Source organism: Ascidiella aspersa, chromosome 8, assembly GCF_963924565.1.
Source record: "Ascidiella aspersa chromosome 8, kaAscAspe10.2, whole genome shotgun sequence".
In the NCBI taxonomy this organism is placed as follows: Eukaryota; Metazoa; Chordata; class Ascidiacea; order Phlebobranchia; family Ascidiidae; genus Ascidiella; species Ascidiella aspersa.
The window spans coordinates 26,352,186-26,373,682 of NC_139454.1; the positions used below are offsets into that span (position 1 = coordinate 26,352,186).

The 21,497-nt window shown below is 39.8% G+C and overlaps 2 protein-coding genes across 2 annotated transcripts; one reads left to right on the plus strand and one right to left on the minus strand.

The window, feature by feature from the left end:
• Window positions 1-866: 866 nt before the first annotated feature.
• LOC146137112 (uncharacterized) lies at window positions 867-6,463 on the minus strand. The gene is made up of 4 exons (XM_083396332.1): window positions 5,976-6,463; window positions 5,244-5,388; window positions 3,346-3,692; window positions 867-2,409 (listed from the first exon to the last, which is right to left on the minus strand). Exons 1-4 carry the CDS (start codon window positions 6,461-6,463, stop codon window positions 867-869), a joined length of 2,523 nt encoding a protein of 840 aa, XP_083252458.1.
• Window positions 6,464-13,216: 6,753 nt separating this feature from the next.
• On the plus strand, window positions 13,217-21,280 carry LOC146137113 (uncharacterized). Its single transcript, XM_083396333.1, has 6 exons — window positions 13,217-13,478; window positions 15,163-16,418; window positions 17,707-18,388; window positions 18,895-19,344; window positions 20,092-20,710; window positions 21,257-21,280. The coding sequence occupies exons 1-6, from the start codon at window positions 13,321-13,323 to the stop codon at window positions 21,278-21,280; spliced, it is 3,189 nt and encodes a 1,062-aa protein (XP_083252459.1). The 5' UTR covers window positions 13,217-13,320.
• The last annotated feature ends 217 nt before the right edge of the window (window positions 21,281-21,497 follow it).

Genomic DNA, 21,497 nt, shown 5'->3' on the forward strand with positions numbered 1-21,497 from the left:
TCAATGGGTAACGCTGTTAACATTGCACATAAAAAAATGTTAATAAGTACGATAAAACGTGAACACCAATAATGTCGCGTGCGGTTTTACTTTGCACTCCAAGCAATTCCATAACAACTTCAGTATTACACTGTGGGACGAAAAAAAAATACTCACCCAATATTTGAAGGTATAGCAGCTAGCGAGTCTTGTATAACACGGTTAATATTGCACATTTGAAATATAAAAAATATCAATGTCATCATTCGTTTTTGACAACGGGTCATCAACATGCAAGGCTAAACTTAAGTGACCAATGCAAGTTTCAAAAGTTGGCCGCCCGAGTTTGACAATTTATTTTAAAAAAGAATTCTAAAAAAACAAAGATTTACTGGAAAAGCACTAACAATTGTTTGTGTTCCAACATTTGCGTTAAACTATTTTTGCGTTGAAAACTTAATCCACAAAACATGATCACTTGAAATTATTTAAACTGGGAAGCTACATTACTTACAATAAAAGATTTGGTAAAAAACCGGATTCCCGACCCAGTTAAACAAGAGGTTCTTAAATTTTTTTTAACGCGGATCGCGTGGATCAGAGTCGAGTTGGAAATTCTAGAGATGACGTCATCAATTGACGTCATAAAACAAGTCGCAAAACAAGACTTAGGAAAGTTGCTGTTTCCGGTCCAACAAATGTGAAACTGAAAAAAAGGCTGAATGCATTTAAGGATAAAGCGCCAAAGCGTCTCTTAAATTAGACCTTAAGATTTTAATTAGACTTCATAACTCCCTAAAACTAATCGATGACGTCAGTGGATGACGACGATGACGTCATCCCGCAAGCTCAAGGGGTACACGGATCCCAGTTTAAGAACCCACAAGTTAAACTTTCGTTTCTTGCTTCTTTCCTTCCTCCACAACTTCAATCTCTTCATTAATGTTCTCCATCACGGACACAAACAAGCGATCCGCGTTTGCATCAATGGCAAATGACTGGAAGATCGAGTCCTCTCCAACCTCCTCTTCAGTCTTCCTCTTCTTCTTGGGGTTCTTGACGTACTTTGGCTTGTATCCGCTCTCGCTCTCAAGGATCGTCGAGTCCGCTCCGCTCCTGGTGGAAGCCTCCGGAGCGCTGCTGGAGGACGCTTCAGAGCTCTTCCCGAAGACGGAGGTGGTTTGAGCGTTGGAGGATTGTTCCGTGAACCTGGTGGCTGTGGTGGCTCCCGACTCCCGTCGGAGCTTGGTGGTGGAGGTCATCTCGGAGCTCAAACTCTTCTTCCGTCCTCCATAGGTCGTTGTTATGGTCGGGATGCTAGAGAGTCTTCTTCTTCCATCGTGGGCTAGTCTTCTCGCGAGGTCGTAGGTGGAATTCCAGCAGAGAGCCAGGCGAGTCCTCCGAGCAACCTCCTTGTAGAGAACTCCCACAGCTCTCTTGAACTCCCGGTTCCTCGCGTTGTAGATGAAGAAGTTCCACAAGCTGTTGGATGTCAGAATCACCACAGTCGCGAACTCCGCATCCTTGAACGCGGAGAAGGCGCTCAACCGAAAGTCCTCCGGAAGATAGGCGTAGATCCCGGGAGCTCCTGAGAGTCCAGCGATAATAACAACAGCTGCAGGTAGGAAACTAGCAGTGAAGCATCCCACCATGAGTGAGAGAGTCCTCGCAAGTCGGTTCTCCACGGATCGCGTTTTGCTCTTGGAGTCCTTGGTGAGGTGGCTCCTTGCTTGAGCATGTCTCCTCGTCGAGATGTAAGTGAGGATGGTGACGACCCACATTATGAGGAGCGGGATCACGAATCCCACAGCGTAGAGGATCAGCGCTCCTGTGCCTCCGGATGCGATGAGGAAGGACACGATAAGAGAATACTCCAGGGAGGGAACGTAGAATGGAAGAGTGGCCACCAGGATCCCCACCAGCCAGATCCCCACGCACAACCTGACAGCGAGGCGCTTTGCCTTGTCCTTCCTGTACCTAAGCGGCTTGTAGACTGCTGTGAGTCTATCGAAGCCGGCTATTGTGAGCGAATAAACCGAGACAATGAGTGATAGAATGGTAAAGAAGCCCACGAAGTTGGAGTAAGGGATTCCGAGGATGTCCTTGAAGAGTCCGGAGGTTTGTCGGATGCTCAGAGAGCTTAGTTCCTCGCTCAAGCTTCCGTTGACCTTTTGGTAACCTTTGACCTTGTCGTATGACCCTAGGAAGTGCGGGGTCAAGGTCAGTTTGGTGAGTGTTGATATGAAGGTGGGGAATACGATGAAACCGACCAGGATGTCGCCCAGAGCGATGGAGAGCTTGTAGATGGACTGGCTGTGACGTAATGATGGGTTACTCACGATCACGAGTATCACGGTGAGGTTCGCGATGCTTATCACGAGGCCAGCCAAGCCGCAGAAAACCATGATTGCCGTGACACTCGATCTGCAGCTGCGAGCACAAGTGGGTGATTACAACGAGACGGAATTCTAGTTGATTTGATTAATTTTAACCTTAAGAGTGCACTCATTACGTCATTTGCTATTGAATTATTATTGTTAATATGCAAAAATGTAATAAAATGGCCTGTATAAAACATCCCTAACCAGCGATTAGTTTTTAACTTTTCAGTTTGATTGATGTATTTAACCGCAAAGCACAGTTGAGGGCTCGAGTTCGAAAGTATTTAATCGTAATTTTTCACAAAAATAAACAAACAGAAGACAAATTATATTGTTTAAGTATTCTTCGCAAAGAAACAGCTTTCTAAACACTTGCATTTTAATGTTGTTGCGGCTGAGCTTATTCATCTCTAATGTGTGACCTTCAGGCCATGTTCAAAGTCAGTCGAAAGACTGTTTTTGAAATTAAAATAAACTACAAGCGTGTTAAAAACTGTCGCAAGAAACACAGAAAAATATAACTAAATGGGCTTAAAATCAAGGATAGGGCTTTCCAATGATCCACAAGGATCACCGTTTTTCCGCGCTGAACGCAAAACTAAGTTTAAGGTTGTTTTGTAATTTAACAAATAAACCATTTCAAGGTTCAACAAATGCATAAGACCCCCCAAAAAAAAGGGATCAAAAAGCCAGAATAATCAACTTTAGGCCGAAACGATTTATTCTTTTACATCTTTAGCCACAATCACAATCTTCCACCTGCAGTCTGTGATCTATGACGTAATCATGACGTATTTCCATGAGAACTTTGCTCTAGGTCAAAGGTCAACGAGGAAGCGATGACGTCAATCAATTGTGTTGCAATAGAAAGGGGGGCTTTTAGCAATTTCAACGAGGAGAGAATAGAAAATAGGGGTTTGCGCGATTGTAAAATAGAAATGTGACAGCTTAAACTTACTAAAATTAACCACAATACTCCAATCACCTTTGATCCATGCACGTCCACGCCGACACCCCCCCTCCCCTCAGTGTATTTCCGTCGAACCCACACCACACGAGGGCGCAACCCGGCACGTCAGAATGCACGATCTCGTGGTAGTCGTCATGCTTCAGTGGTTCCGCTTCGTACAGTGCGATTTGGACACAAGGAGCTACAAGGTCACGTGGGTCCAAGCTCACTGAAGCGAGACGAGCCGCTGCGTAGCTCCACTCAACCGAGATGTTATTACTGCTGCTGTTGCTCATAGAAATCACACTTGAGGTGTTGTTGCTGGTTGCGGCCGCTAGGTGGGGTTGAGTGCTGTGATTTTTTTCGGCAAGGATTTTGTTGACCTGTGTTGAATAATTGAAAGATTAAGAACACATATAAGACCTACAAAGCAACAATATCAAAAGGGGAATGATCTATTATACCGTAGTATTACAAACAACGACATAATAAAGCCATATACACAGTAACATCCACGACATATGAAGATGTTTTAACAACCCATCAGTTAAACTTTAATTTGTGGTCCTTCTTGTAACATTTTAAAATTTTTGCTGTTAAGCTCATGGAAGATTAGGAACCACTGGGCTAGAAATTACTGAAGTTATCATGTGTTTTTAGTAAAATAAACAAAATTGATACATTTATGTCGAAATAAGTTATTTGTACAATTTATTTTAAACGCTCAATACGCGCAATTAACAGTAAATACCCTATGCTCTTATAATGTATAAAAAGTGGGGGTGCAACTATTTGTTCTTCTATTTAAATGTTTCTTTATTCAAAATTAGGAATAAACATATTTATATCGTTCCTGTGAATTTAAGGCAGTACTATACCAAACAAATAAATTAATTGACCTTTGTAGAACATTTTAGTGACAATTAGTGAAATTCTTTTCGCTGGCCGCAAGTCGCATATTTTTTTTAAAAATGCGTCGCAAATGAATCTTGAGAACCACTAAGTCACGTGACGTAAATCATTGTTTCAGTAATCCTAAACACTGCCAAAGAGTATTTTACTTAAATCGCAGTTTTAAAGTGACGCTTTAATACTGAGGTGACCCGGTTATTACGTCACACACGAAGACAATAGAAAGGCGTCGTTAAGACAATGGGATGCGCGAGTTCCTTCCCCGGGTGACAGCTCCCCATTCAATGTTGTGGAGGTAATTACACGATCATACGAAGATAAACTGTCGCCGAAACATGTTCAACGCCTCTCCATTCACCCTTTATTACGTCACATCACGCACATAGTGACGTCATATCAGCTTTAGTGACAATCGCCGACTGTGAATATTTCCAGCACGAATTTTATAATTATGCAAAGAATTCAACAATTTTCGCAAAACAATTCAATAAAACAAAAATAACTGTTTTCTTCTTTAAATTATAAATAAAAACGCGGCGTGGATCTAAAAATGCTTCAATGTTTGGTAATTGCAATAAAAGAAAGGTAGTTTGACGCATAGGCGCCGTTATCGTTGCACGTTTCAGCAAAGTAGCAAGGTGAAATGTTGTGTATAGTGGATGTCGTTACACGAATTTTTGCTGGCCGAAACAGTAATAAATATCATTCCTATCAAATTTATGTAACTTGGGCGTTCAAAAATAAGAGTTAAAGTGCAATTTTAATGGGTTTTTATCATTCACCGTCCCCGAATTACCTTGGTTCCCGGTGTAATCGTCTATACTTACCAGATTTGCAAAACTTTATAACTATTTGTCTAGGTCCAGTTAATTTTGGATTTTTTGCCAGTTCGTTAAACATAAAAAAAGCCCAACTAATTGAGAGTCTTTAAATCTTTACTTTTAACCCGATTCTAGTTCGAATTTAAAACAAAATTTTTTTCCGTGTTTTTATATTTCCCGTATAACCCAGAATCAGCCGACCTTATGCAAGCACTTGTCGACCAGGAAGCTGTGGTTGCAGAATCGGTCGTACACCAAAGTCGTGAATTCGTTGAAAGCGTAATATCGACGTTTGCACTCGCTTTCGAACTGGGGGCATTCCCACACAGTGAGCATGTCAAGAAACCTGAAGAAAACAGTTTTTTTATTGCTGAGCTGGAACGTAATAAGAATATTAAAGCCCATACAGAACATTCTGAACGTTTCGAATAAATCTTTGAATAGATATTCTTAATTACGTCTTACTACAACCTAAAGCATTTTTCTACAAAGCTGAAACATTTTTGAATGTATGGAATGTACCACAGACAATGAAATTAAAAGAAAGATTCTTGCTTTAAAACCAAAGGATATTTCGACCGTTTAGTGTAAAACATAAAATCATTTCCTAAAGTGTTACAGAAATGTTTTCGCCATTATTATCTATGCTTTTTGTGCAGAAACAGACGATGCATATTCCAAGGGTGAAATATATATTTCTGTAAAAATTTAACAAATTATTTTATGGATTACACCTTTTTGTAAACAGTCTAAATATCTAGATTTATAATCAAAATCAGTGGTTGTCATTTTTGTCGCATTTGCTTTAGCTGCATACCATTCATTTTATTACTCATTTTACCCGAATTCCTGGGGGCAAAGAATATTATTTAGCTGCCTACTGGGAACGTCTTAGAATATTTGTGTTAGATGTTTAAAATAATGAACATTCACCTGGTCAAGTATTTAGTTCCAAGGGCCCACTCAAACCTCATATCTTCCACAACTTTAGCACAACATTCCAACTCCCTTTTCCTGCTTCCAAGGTACAACCCTGGAACGTGGATGCATGACGCGTTCATGACGTCACTACTGGCGTTGACGTCACTCGATGACATCATCGCGGTCGTTGGGTCAACAGTTTGGTTGTTAGGAGTTGAAACAGCAATTATGGACGGTGTGACGTCATTTGTTGCATTCGGGACCACAGTGACGTCACTCGCCATATTGGTTATGACGTCACTTGATGTGAGCTTAGTCGTGACGTCATTGGTTTTGAGGGTAGAGTCTGTAAGAATGGTGTTGGAAATTGTGTTGCTCGTGGAAGTGTTCAGAGCACTTGTGACGTCAGTTGTCACGTTATTTGTGACGTTATTAGTTACGTTTGACTGCGCGGTTGCCATGGCGACGAGTGCTGACCAAAGCAGAAGGGATCCAAGCATTTTGTTTTTCCGCAGATTTTTATTAAGTTTAGAAAAAACACGATAAAAAATTGCTTCTGTTCCTGTGTTTCATAAAATGATGACTTACAGCAAAATGTGCAACAAACACAGCAGATGTCATAAAAAATTAATTTGTTGGTTGAAAAATAAAAGTTTAAGGATTTATTTACGTTGCTTACGAAACTACGTTATTTTTCAGTAGAAAATTGCTTTTTCTGGCATTTTTTTAACCATGGTCAATACACAAAATAATTTAGCGCCTACTCTATAGTAGTAATATTAACACTTATTATCTCCGATCCGATTTTTCAGGTAATCCTTTACCATAAAACTAAATAATACATTTGATAAACATAAATTTATTCCGCTATTTACATTTATCTTTCTCTGTGGAAAAACAATTTTTAAAGCCCATACGTAAGACTTAAACGGGCAACACTCAAATCATTTTAAGCAAGACCAATAATAGATCTATAAGCGTGGTGGTTATGTAAACTTTTTTAGTTCGTCAAATAATATTTTTACAAATTCCTTACAAATCGGGCTTTTGATAAAATAAAGCCGACTAGAAAAAAAAGATATTCCACTTTTTGCTTTGGTATTTGCCAACTTCTGTTTAAAATGACTAAAGTAATTATTTGAAACGTTCAAAATACCACCTACTTCTGCATGAGCTTTGATATTATTTTCTACTTTAAATCTAACAATTCTAACTTTGAACGATTCTAACTTTTAACTGTTTAAATAACCAAACCGATTTGAATATTTGACATAATTACGAAACCTAACTCTTTGTGCAGGATTCTAATATTCTAACAAATATGCAAATTATTGCATCTAACCAAAATAGACCAAACCTTATGCGCTCAACTTTTACCCAATCATATCAGCTTCGTCGCTAACATCGCCTTTTATTCGAAGCGCAACGTCCGTTGTAGTGTTACGTCATAACATGTTTTTGACACGTCATAGAACGACTTTAGTGGGGCGAGCGAAATAGGCTGCGCGAAATCATCACTAGCTTCGCGCGTGAAGTTTGTTATTGTAAAGTACAATTACCAAGATGCAAATATATTTGAGCTAGGGGAATTAAGGAATAATATAGAGCAGGGTTTCCGAAACTTTTGTCTGCGAACCCTTATATTTAAACATTCTGCAAACCCCTAGGTTTAAAAATTCTGACCAAACAATAATTGTGTGATAATCAAGATGTCATTTATGCCTGGGCCTTCCTAACTTTTTAGCCAGAAACCCCTTTTATTATATTAAACTTTCCGCGACCCCTAGATTTAACAGTTTATAACATGTCATTTCTCGTTGTCTGCTTTGGCACACATTTGTTGAAGTAATTTGCGTTTTAAGGGTTTTGCGTTGCATTAAGTTTGCCATTAGCATCAAACAGAAAAAATAAAAATTAGAGGTAACACTTCGTATAAAAAATTAAACCGACCTATTCGCGGCCCCTTAAACTAGTTGCGCGGCCCCCAGTTCAGGAAGCCGTGGTCTAGCGAGCACATTGGAGAACTTTTGGAACAAGAATTATTTTTCCAGCCCCTAAAGGTAAATTCTCCCCACTGTACATTATTGGGTATTACGTGTTTCGTGTCAACCGTTTGGTATTCGTTGTAATTAGTGTCACGACAAAAAGTATTCTTAAGTCGTAAAACTGCCACCTGGCCGTCGTTAAAGTCTGTTTGGTCAACTTTCGTGGTTTAAAAAGATGGCCGCCTTTCAAAGCAATGTAGGAAGGCAATGTAAGGGGCGGCGCTAGTGCTTTCGTCCAAAGACTTGGATTGAATCAATGAGCCAACTTTCTCCATCGGCGTCGAAAATAAAACTGCACTCCGGGTTTTGAGCAGTAATTGAGGCGAGTGTTGCGAAAAACGGTTTGCTAAACATAAAAAACACACCAACCGTGCCCCTTTGATCTATCAATTCGCCTAAAAGACGTTTTATTCGTTTGTTGACATCACAATACTCGTGACAAACATTGGACCCCACAAAATACCCCTCTTTTAGCATTATGACGTAACACTATCCTTCCGCTATTCGTTAATGCGTGATCGCGCAAATCGCAAATCGCGCTCATCTACAGTGACTATAGACGCGCTATTGTTGCGTAACAATGATGTAATTCTGACGAACTTTGACCCGAAAGTAAGCATAATGATGGCCGATACTTTGTTCCGATAAATTGTGATTTGTTCCGATACTGATATTTGCAATACGAACCCATACCCTATGACGTCATCACCAAAAAACGTATTTTTCTGTGATTTTCAAACAATATTTTGCATAATTTACCCATTTAGAAACGGTTTATAGCTGAATTGCACCGACTTAATTTAGCATCGGATGTAACAAGTTCTAAGGTTGTTGGCAACTTGTGAGCTGGCTTCGTGTTTAATTGGTTGGTCTGATCAGTTGAAATTAAATATCAACTGTTTAAAATGTTGGTTTCTCGTCAACGCTGGAGACAAAATGCAAAGAAGCAACACTGAAAATAACAAAAACATCCGCGATTTTTGTTTTGGGGGGTTAACAGGGATGACGTCAAAAAGTTACTTTGAAACGCTAAAAAACGGAAAGCACTCGCACATGGCGGAAACATGACTCAGTTAAAGTTGCGGTAACCTTTAATAGTGCGATGATATGCACGACGCCTTTGAGCTCACACAAGTTCATCAAAATGGCCAAGACATAATAAAAACACAACCTGGATACTTCTTTTTGATTTACGTTTTAAAAGAGACAATTAATCCAGCTGGGGGCGTGGCCTCCACCTGTACACACCCCTTGTATCCCATACGTCTAAGCCGGCCAACCCAAGCATATTTCTTCTAATAAATCTTGCTTTGTGTTTTGCACTCTTGCGCCACCTAACGACAACGAGATGTTTGAGGTCTCAAAACCGTTGAAAAATATTTTTTCTAACACATTAAGTAATAAAGCGCGGTTGTGATGCGCACAGGTTTACGCGAAGTCATTGTAAACGGACAATGCAGCCGATTGTTTGCTAACAATGAGTTCTAGTGACGTCACGCTGGTTCCTGTATTTACGGGGTTAATAAGCTTGGTGTATGAAGTAAATCTAACATTACAGTTTCAAACTTTGCGAATAATTTGCGCAACTAGTTTCATAGCAATCGTCTGTTATTGTCAAGGCTTGTTTAGTCGAAGCAAAAGTTGTTTTTTTCAAGACATTTCGCGAATAACGCGTTTGAGGATAATTTAAATTCTGAGTAAGTTTTTAATTGGTGAGTGGTTTGCCTTAAAAGTCGGCCAGCGTTTTGTGACAGACGCAAACCCGAGATCTTTTAAAGCAGTTTGGTGCGCATCTGAATCAGTATTGCTGCGCTTGAACAATTTAAAAATTAAACAAACATCATTCGCCCGAGATGGAAGGCTCAATGTAGTGAACTTAGTATTGCAACACTAATGTTATTCTAGCACAAAACCTATGTTGCATCTGACTACCATGTTTAGTTATGTCGCTAAAATGTTTGGGTCTATTGATTGCGGCCATTCTGTGATAAAGAAACCTAAAAAAGCTAAAAAGTGAAAAGTTCAGCGGTATTTTTGCGGCCTTTATAGGTCACGTGACACGTGGTGCGGCGTGAGAGCAGGTCACGTGACATTTAAATACCAGGCTTTTCTTGGAACAGAATTCAGAACAGGTTCGTGTTGTTTATAAGCACGCGCACGATACGAGTGGAATATATTGCAAGGTGGGGATATGCTTACATTGTTTAGGGGAAGCGGATCTAGATACAGTCGGTATATTTACGCGGCAGGGATGACTGTGAGAAAACCAACATCGTTGGCCAGTATAACGAGGTGAGAGGCACACACACATATGTGTTCAACAACATACTTGAATATCGGTTATAATGCAGGGCTGGGTAGTTATTATTGATAGGGAGGCGCATTGCAAAGAGAAAATGTCTCAGAAGTCCGGGTCAAAAAGAAACCGAAAATACGCATGTTACGAAATGTGAGTAGTTGTACTAAAAGCTGCGAAAATAAGGTTTTGATAAGCTGGCGGGAATAGGAGTTAGTAGGATGCCTAGCAAGTGTAATGTATGCAAAAACGTGTATTACATCCTCAAAAAATGTAAAGTCGTTTTTTGATTTAAAATGATTTTATTAAAAACGAGAGCCACGGTTCGGATAAAATTACTTAGCGGGCCAGACTTTATGTCGTAGTTTACCCGGTGGATGTTAAGAGTGTATCGTTATAAATCCGCAGCAGTTTATTGCTTGTCGATCACTGATTCGATGACCAATTTAAACAAACTAATGTTCAAACACCCGAGTAAAATACGAGATGAAAGGTTTATTTTACGGAATATATATTTCACAAACGGGCGTCGTAAGTTCCTGTAAATGTTAAACACATACAGGGGAAAGCCATGAACAACAAATTAATTAAACTGGCAAAATTAAAATGAAGAGTGTTTTTACCTTTCACAAAAACTAAAAATGTCGCTTGGAATAAATACATATTCCTTAAAACAAAATGCTCCAGTGTTTTAGAGTTTTACAGCTTGGCTATTTACTTGTTTATAACGAGATAGTGTGTAAGAAAACAAAAAATGGTGGATGTATTGGAGCTGTTGGGTTTTAGAACCCCATAAGCCACTTTTTCCACATTAATTGAGCTCTCCGATTAACGTGCGACTATATGGTGCACGACCTAATAACCTGCTAGTGTACAACACCTGCCGGATAATTCCAATTGTACATGAGCGCAATGTTTAAAGTAGCGTGGAAACTGGTGGAATATTACCGCCATTTTAATATTGTGTTAGTGAGAACCTCGAGGTTCCTTTCGTGGTTGTGTTTCCGTTCGGCGTGACCCGAATGTTGTAGGTTATTGGAAGCATTACAAACAACGTCTGTTGCTGGGCGTTTATTGGACCAACTTGGCAAGTCGTGCAGACACGCAATTGCGACTATTGGTAACTTGTAATAATAACTGACTATAATGAGCCAAAACAAACTCAATTTTGCACTTTTCGCATCAATAAACAGATCGATATAATCTTAGTTCGCTCGCCAATAAAACCGAACGGTATATTTACCCGGTTGTTTAAATCATTGAGCCAAAGGTATCCTCCAAAATAACGAATGTTAAACTATAGTATTTTTAACTTAAAATTACATTCAATTAAATCACGCTCCATCTACAAATAATTCCGATTGAAGTAAAAATTCTTCTCTATTCAAAATAAAAACAAAAATTATTTAAATAAAATAAAAACTTTTGAATTTATTCCATTTACATCGGACGGATCAAAACTTATTCCCATAGGAATGTAAATGGCAGTATTTTGTTGAGAGTGATAATTAACTAACGCCTTTTTCGTGGGCGCTTTTTAATTACCCTGCTAAAAACCGCTTTTGGCTAAAGTAGCATTTCGGTAAAGATTACAAATATATCTAGAGCGCCAAGATATTAAAAAACTAGAATTAGAAATACGTTCGTATATTTAGGTTTACATCGTGTAGTTTGACAAGCAGGGTTATCTGTTAAAATATCAGCAACAAGTCTCTGCATTGCGCATAAATAGGACGTTTAAGTGTTAGTCATCACATTCGCGTTAAGCATGTTGGACGCGTGAGCAGAACGAGCTAGGTGTCTATTCAGCAAGGGTGGCCCTTATGTTAGACGCTCTGTTCTGTGATTTGATTTATGTTAAATATAAGAAGTTGCTAGTTTTGATGTGCAAATGTTGTTTAGGATGTATCTATATTATCCAAAAGTTAAAAAAAAAAGTGGCACTGTTGACAAATTGTATTTAATGTTGACGAACTTTCGCACATCGGTGCTTCATCAGGTCAGAGTAGAGAGCCACAATACACTTTAATGCGTTGGCAACATGACAGCCAGCTAAGTTAAATGTTTTTAACAAAATTATGCTATTTATTCTTGTAAGAAATTCACAAGACTGATATAAAGCAAGGTAGCGTCCTTATGATATTCGCTTTGTGTTAGCCCAAATAAATGACATCTTATTCGCTGCTGTATGAGTCTAGTCTTGTAGCAGTGAACAATGGTTTTGCCCGCAACTCCGATTTTATTTATCAAGACTAAAACAACTTACCGGTTAAAATTGCAGAAAATTGCTTGAAATGCCAGCGCTTGAAATCGACTTCAGCAATTTTCATCCACTTGGACAGCGCTTTTTGCCTAGGGCGTTTTGTTAAAGGGTCGGTAGTGATGGCAACAGTTTGTTGTTGCTTTGTAGGATTTATAGTTGTAAATATTATTAACTTCATTATTAACTTATTCCAAATATTGATAACAAAATGTTGTAAGAAAATCTCACCCAGCAATGCTTAATAACTACACAATATATTTCTCTAAATTAACTTAACAGAGCTTATAAAAGTACAGCATGAATTTGCTGGCCTTAGCAATTTTGCTGCTAACAAGTTTAAAGTTTGTAAACTGTCAAAACAAGGATTGCGATTTCGCTCCCGGGCTAACCTTTGCAAACGAAGCTGACAAACTGAAATGCTGCAACTCAAGCGAAAAAGCTTTCCACAAAAAGTGGCCTTTGGGTGGAATTTACCTCACGACATTCCTGCTTAAAATGAAAACTTGGAATTGTTCTCAATTCGAGCGGGAATGCGAAAACCCTACTTTCGATTTCACACCATTTTCTCAGCACGTTTACAAGTACTTTTGCAAACGACAATCGTTTGAGAATCAGTGTATTCCAGAACTGAACTCCCTTGTTACGAACAATGGCGCCGAACAATCAAATATAACGTGGGTTCAAACAATAACAAACTTAAACTCGTCAGATTTAAGTTTGGAGCAGCTGACGAAACCCTGCGTTCAAGTTGCGATGTTTGACCAAGAGCTGAACCGAACCGACCAAGTTTTCGGGGGTTACCACGAAGAGATCACTTACTTCCTTCCATTCTGTGAACTGGTTTGGTGCGGAGCTGACAACGAATCTTTCCACAGAGGAGCTATTTCTGCCTGGAACTGCATGTCAACAAGGTGAATGTTTAAAGGCAGGGAATTGTAACGTATTTTAGGTGAATGCTATTGCAGGGGTGGCCAACCTACAGCCCGCCATCTGTTTTACAAACAGGACACGAGGCTAATATCGGGCCGGAGGTCATACCCGATGTGATAGTACAGGGATTACGCTGGTACCAGCTTAGTTATGACGTCATAGTTATCGGATCGCGATTGTTTAAAATATTGGGCATCGAATTAAACTTACCTTTTCAAATGTGGGGAATCGTTTTTTCCCGTAATTTAGGGTCCACGGCTGATGTTTATAGTTTGTTGTTGGTTGGAGACAATTTGCTTCTGTTGTTTAACAAATAGCACATCACCTGAAAGTAGTAAATACGATAATCCGCATGATAAGTAAGCGAAATTAAAACAGGAAAGTCCAGTATATTCAACAAAGTTTGCTTATATTCTGTGCCTTACGGTCTAAATGTTGCCGCGAAGTTCATGTTCTTTTAAATTAAGCATCTAATGCAGGGGTTCTTAACCAGGGGTTCTTAACCAGGGGTTCTTAACCAGGGGTACGTGTATCCCTTGCTGGTACTAAGCACCGAAGCAGGGGACAACATGCGGTGTGAAATTATGTTATTTAGGCGTATTTGTGAAGAATGTGTACTTTACGAAAAGCAACAACAAAAAGTCGTTAGTAAATTGACTAAATGTTTGTGTGTTGTAAATATTGTTGAACTTACAAGACTGCATTTAATGCATGCATTCAACACGTAATTTTTAAATACACTGAGTTTAATTCCTATTATTATTACATTTTTTTTTACTTTCGTCGGCCATTGTAGAAGGGGGTACGACACAATTCCATGAAAGCTTAAAGGGTACGAGCGCTTAAAAGGTTAAGAATCACAGATCTAAATTGTTAAGACATTCATTAAGTGGTCTTTTAGATCGCATTGTAACCCGCGTTGTTCGTTGTTCGTTGTTCGTGACAAATACAAAGCGACGTAGTTTATTCCAACTATAGGATTATGTGATTCATGCTTCAATGCAAGCAGGTGATTCATATTGTTGCACAACTGCATACGCATGTAGGGTCTCCGTCACATTAAAGTGATGATAAGAACAACTGGAAGGTTTTTAAGAATTGGTTATGTCTACATGAAACAGTTTTTCCCATTTTAATGATTTGTTTGAAAGTCTGACAAAATAATACATTTTAAAAGATTAAAAATGTTTGCAAACAATGAAGACCAAGCTGTGACTTTGTGCTGTAGTCGCAAAATTCACTTTAACCTATATATCAGTATCGGCAAATTTGGCCGATAATATCGCCGATATTTTACTTTATAGCGCTTCCTTAGAAATAACATATTTCCTTATTTTTGAACTTCCGAATTTGTTATTTGCCTACATTTTCATGGTTACTGATTAAACTTATGCTTTATTTACTTGTACATTATTATTTAGAGTTAATGTACAAAATAAGAAGTGTATGAATAAATAAGAATAAACTGAATATCATTTGCATTGTACATTTAATTAATTACAAGTATATGAACAAATAAGCATCGAGATCGATGCTAAAAGTTATATCGGTTGATTCTAATGTAGACCACTTATAATAAAACACTTTAATAAATATTTTTTTGCCAAAACCCTTGTTTTTACTTTTAACCCTCTAAACATTTCTTTTTGCTCCATATTGTTCCAGATGTCGCGTCACCGTCATCATCCTGGCCGTGACCTTTGCCCTACTTGCTGTCGCCATAACAACGGCTAACATCCTTGTGATCTCGGTCTTCCGAAGGAGGAAGCGTCTCCGGAACAGCCAGGCCACCTACAAGATCTCCCTGGCCCTTGCAGACCTCGTGGTGGGCCTTATACTCACCCCTACCTTCATATCAACCCTCTATTTCAACATAAAGCCGTCAGTTACGTCACAAACACTCCAGAACGTGAGCGGAATGTTGATGGATTCCAATAACGCGAGTGTGAATGTGAGCGTTGGGGTTCTGAGCCCCACAGGGGTGAGTTTCTACCCCCCTTGGTACCTTGGGTTCGTGGGTTTCTCCACAGTGACCACGTTTGCTGTGTCCATCTACACCCTGATGTTCGCCAGCATCGACCGCTTCTCAGCAGTCTTCCGACCTCTCTGGTACACTTCCATCGACGCGCAAAGAATCGCGATCCGCGTCACATCCACCACCTGGATCGCCTGCATCATCTTCGCAAGTCTTCCTCTGTTTGTTCCTACCCTCCAGTTCCAGCCCATCTCCTCAGTGCTGGTGGCATCCAGAGGAGCAGGAGCAGTCATCCTCTACTCATTCTGCTTCCTCCTCCCACTCCTGGTGGTCTGGAGCGTTACCACGGCAACGTACGTGGCAGCCAGGAAGCACGCGCAGGTGAGGAGAGGACTCTCTAACAATCTGAGAGCCAGGAAGAGCCACCTGGAGCGGAGGTTAGCCAGGACACTTGTGATAATGGTCGGATGCTTCTCCATCTGTTTGCTCCCGGCAGTCCTTATGCTGCTAATGTCCTTCTTCTTCACCAACATCACTTTCACGCGTCCTCACCACCTGCATCTTCCCACAGCGCTCACCTACTCCTCCTGCGAGTTCCTCTCTGTGATCTTCCTCGCATCCAACTCCCTCTTCAACGTCTTCATCTACAGCCTCCGGAACAAGGACTTCCGCCGGGAACTTTCCTCCGTCGGAAGATCAATGGGATTCTCCCGCATCCTCGGATCAATCTCCACATCACTTCGCTCCTCCGCGCAAAAAACGCGTCGTCGTCTCGGCAGCTGGGTCGGTGATGTCACTCTAACGTCAGCATCGAGCCAGGCGACCAATCAGATGCATCTGAGCAAACTCGGGACCCAGGAAGGGGGTGTGGTCGGGGAGAGTGTTGCCACGCCCACTGTTGAAGGGGTATCGCCGCCACAACCTGAACCTGATGTTGAAGATGGAAGTTGAATATAAATGTTGCATCCAGGCATATTTAATAAAAACAACTCCTTCTTTATTCTTCTCTGCGTGTTTTTCCTTGTATTGTACTATGAGCTTTCGGTGTCATTCACCCTGAAGAAAGCAATTTGCATAGGTTGCCGAAACGTTGGTTAACAATTACAATTGCCAGACGAGCTGTATTTAATGAAAGTTGTAGCTTGAGCAAATGTTTCACTTAAATTGTGTTTTTCATGTTTGCGCGTCGTGCCTTTCCAACTGTGCGTTTTGCTTCTAGTCGATCATACAGGTAACAAATGAAACATTCGTTTTGTTTCAATTAATATGCACAAGGGTGTACTTCTTGTTTTAAATGCATTGTTTTTAGTTGATTTTGTTGAGAATATGGGTGAAATATTTTACACATTTAGTTCGTGTTTGTAGTGCCTCTTTAAGCGTGCATCTGTATAACTAGTTAATCACAATTTCTTGTTTAAATGAATTTTTGTCGTTTTATTTAATCTGAAAAGGATTGCTGTTTTTCCACTCTTTTCCTTTTGAGTTTTCTCGCTACCTTACTAATAAATGTTTTTATTGCCAGTGTATTTTACGAAATTACGTAAGTCTTTATCTGTTCATAAACATGTCGGACTTTTATCAAAACGGGTTCATTTTTTAATTGACATTTGGCGCAAATGTTGTTTTACATTTAACGAAGTTTTAATTACTAGAATTGCCGATTTCCTGTAAAAAACTTCTTAAAGTTCACCCTATGTTGGTTGGTTTATGTACTTCTTTATTTTATAAAATAAAAAAAATAACCTTTTAGAAAGTTGTAAGCAGTGAGAAAAACTTCTAGTCTATACTTTACGCATTTGTGGCAGTCTTTTAAATATCGTAGTTTAAAACTCGGCCTTTAATGAACCACGTGATAATAACAAATGATGACTCGGCAGTTTTGTGGCGGAAACGCATCAGTCATTTGCTGCGTCATCAGTCGGAAGTTTTGATTTTGGTCAGAGGAAGCTTTTGACAAACAATGCAATGATATATAGCGCCAAATAGCTTTTGACTAACAATGCAATAATATATAGCGCCAAATAATTATTGTTACAAAGATTAGAAGCGGGTAAAAGATTTCTGTCGTTGCACAATTATTATTTTTTGGGTGGGTCAAATGTTTTTATTATATTTATCTTTACATACTTATGCCTTTCTTGCAATTTCAACTTTGACAACTCGTTCGTTACTGCAAAAAACAGTGATAGGATTGTAGAGCAGCGCCGAAATCTGGTTTCAACTTATGTTTGTAGCGAGCATGAGTCTGAAGATCAACATCGTTTTCGTGTTGGTTTTTGTTCAAGTTTTTCAAACACAAGCCGAAGATCAAACAAGTTGTGTCTTCATCAGAGGATTGTCGCTCTACAACCGAACTGAGGAGCTGAGATGTTGCAACTCGACTGTGGAGGGGCAGCTTACTTACTTCCGGGGGGGTCGTTACGTCACAACTTTTATGGACGCGCTTAAAACATGGAACTGTCCGCAGTTCACGGATGAGTGCGCACGGCCCACCTACAGTTTGAACGAGTTTTCGGAGCTGACTTACAAGTTCTTCTGCAACGAAAGTCAGTTTTTAGGCAAATGTGAAGATAATTTGAAAAAAATTTTAGATGAAAGTGACAAAAGTGATCGAAATGTTTCCAATGCAAGAAACGATTCAACTTATTTAGAAGAATTTACACAAAAAATCAACACTTCAAGTTTAAACCCCCATCAGCTTTTACAACCCTGCATTCAAGTTGCTTCTTATGGAATCAATCCACATGAACAGGTCATGAACTCGAGTAACCTCTCCGACAGTGTTGTGACCTCAAGTAACCCGTACCACGAGGTGCTGGTTGTTTTTCTTCCATTCTGTGAGCTTATTTGGTGCGGAGGAGACCATTCAAGTTACGAGCGTGGAATAATATCGCCGTGGGAATGCATGTCGCAAAGGTGAATGTGAAGATGGTGAAGTTTTTGTCTTCAACTATGAAGAAGTAGATGTATCAAAGTCGGTAACTTTTTTGTATGTTTCAAATATATCTGTATTCATTTTACTTCTGTATGGTTTCAAAATGTCTACTACCGGTGCGTCTAAGTACAACCTCCAACCTTTATGATCCGAAGAGAACTTAATGGTTTAACGGCCATTAATTTTAAGAGTTTTTTTAACGTAACTGTATAACCATAGCTTTTTTTGCCGTTTTTACATACGTTTTACAATTAAACAAACGATGTTTTTGCAGCTTTTGAAAAGTTTTGTTAAATGCCATTGGCATCAAGGAAAGATAAATAATTATGGTTTCTAAATAACATTTACTATAATTATGTTTGTATTCTATAACTATTATATTTTTGTGCCACTTCACACGAAGTTTAAAAGCATTAAATACCGATTTCTCAACTTCAGTGAATTCTCTTTACTTGAATTATTTTTCACAGTAACATTTTATTTCCAGATGTCGGGCGAGCTTGTTGATCATAATGTTGACCTTGGGTGTCCTTGCCATCGCCATAATCGTCGCTAACCTCACAGTGGTTGGTGTGTTCTACCGTAACACCAGGTGGCGCAACTCGCAGTCCACGTACAAAGCTTCCCTGGCAGCAGCCGACCTCATTGTTGGGGTCATCGTGGTTCCAACCTTCATTTCAACACTGGCGCTGCAAACCTGGCCGCAAAATCAACCGGAGGGGTTCAACTACGTCACGGGGTTCATTGGGGGTCGACCCGTGGGTGAAAGTGTACCGTCACCCACAGGGGAGGTGGTGCGCGATCAGGGGTACATGGGGTTCGTGGGGTTCTTCACTGTGACGTCATTTACAGCTTCTATCTACACTTTGATGTTCGCGAGTGTTGATCGCTTCTTCGCAGTTCATCGACCGTTTCATTACAACGCTCAAGAAGCGAGGTTTGAACATTGAGTAAAGTTCGCACATTCATGTTTTGTTGTGACTTGAGTTGATACAAAATGTGAACACGTTATAAAATGGCCCATGGGGAATGCGACGCCCATTTTTAAGAACAACTAATTTACTCAGACTGACAACAATTGCGTCCCACCTTTTATAAGTGATGCTTGAATTGCTTCTCAGTCACATAAACTGAAGATGATACAAGCTCGTATCGAAACGTCTTAATAATCAAGATGCTGTCGATATACTCGACCTTTTTGGCTTTGCAATTTATTATCAAACTAATTTAGCATCTCACACGACGGCTCATTTTGTTTTGTCACTTGACTTTTTTTTTTACTGAATATTTATCGAAAACATTGGTTTAATAAAATGATTTATTGTAAGTAAATATTTTGCGTTTTTCATGTTTAGTTTTATGGCTTGCAAAAAATTAACAAAACACCTGGATGCTTATCGACAACTACTTTGTTGGTCAAGAACTAATTTATTTTGCACATCACTTTTTAAAACCATTTTCAGTTTATTTTTGTTGACATATTTAAGATTTTTAAATTCGTTTCACTTTTACTGTAGAATGAAAAAATACTGATTATTATAACCCCACAATTTTACAGTGTTATAATAAAAGTCAATGATTTGATCTAAGTGGACAAAATGACATTGGTTGGAATGAAGTGTTTTCATTCCACTTAATCTTCACGCAGTAGTTTTGCCGAATATAAACCCACACTTTCCTTCAGGTCTCGAGCTCTCATTATCTCACTTATTGTTTGGATTGCGAGCCTCATCTTCGCCGTGTCGCCATTTTTTGTCCCGACCTTACGGTTCAACCAGGTGGCATCGATCCTGGTGGCCTCTGCTGGTCCGGATGCCATCATTCTCTACTCCCTCGCATTCGTTCTCCCTCTAGGGGTGGTCTGGTTCACAACGATTGGTACGTTCTTCCACAGCAGAAGACGCGGGAAGATGCAGAAACACCAGTCCGAGTACTCCCAAGCAAGAGCGATCCGCTTCCAGGAGAAGCTCACCAAGACCCTATTCCTCATGGTTGGTTGCTTCTCCATCTGCATCTTCCCTGCTCTTCTCCTACTCCTTGTGTCCTTCTTCCCCTCCAACATCAGCTACTCCGCTCCCTCTTCCCTACAAGTGATCCCTGCATCCATCTTCGCAACATCCGAGTTCATCTCTGTGCTGATCCTCGCATCCAACTCCCTTCTCAACGTCTTCATCTACAACGCCAGGAGCAAAGAGTTCCGCAAGGCAGCAACCGCTATATTTAAGGACCTTGGCCTAGCAACCACCAGACGCAAGTCCTCCGTTGCTAGGCAGGACGGAGGGGAAGGCCCCAAACCGCAACAGGTGCTTTCCCAAAATGGCTCAAAGTTAACAGTTTCCACTTTAGCGGGGAGTTCCCCGCATTTGTCGAGGATTAGAAAGTGTTCCTCAGGGTCAAGTCCTAGAAGAGTTCACTCGGGGTTAAGTCCAAGTCCTAGAAGAGGTAATTCGGGGTCAAGTCCAAGTCCGAGAAGAGGTCACTCTGGATCAAGTCCAAGTCCAAGAAGAGGTTACTCTGGGTCAAGTCCAAGTCCGAGAAGAGGTCACTCTGGGTCAAGTCCAAGTCCGATCGTGAAAAATAATCAACATCAGGAAAAAAATAGCAGAAAAATTAAAGTTGACGTCCATCAAGTTTGATTTGAAGAAATGTTCACACTTTGAATTGAATATATAAGACAGTGAACTGGATTATTGTTCGTTTGTGACGCGTTACTTTCCAATATTTAATATTAATAAAATAACTTTATAAATAGAGCGATTCGATTATATGTCTGTGACGACGAACTATTAATCTATTGGTTAGTTTACTCCAGTGGTTCTTAACCTATAACCACTTGTGGGTATTTTTAGGATAGCAGGCGGGTAATCAGCTGAACCAGAATATTTAGAATTATAGATGTAACAAATAATGTCACAGCTGTAAGTGGTAATTGTTGCTTTATTACTGCATAAGAACAGTGATATTTTATCAGTTTTCATCATAGTGATCATTTTTGTCGCTGGTTTGAGGTATTTTATTTTTATTTTGAGAGAATAGTAAGATTTTTCTTGTACCCGCTAGCCAGAGGCATATAGCTAAGGGGCGGGCGGT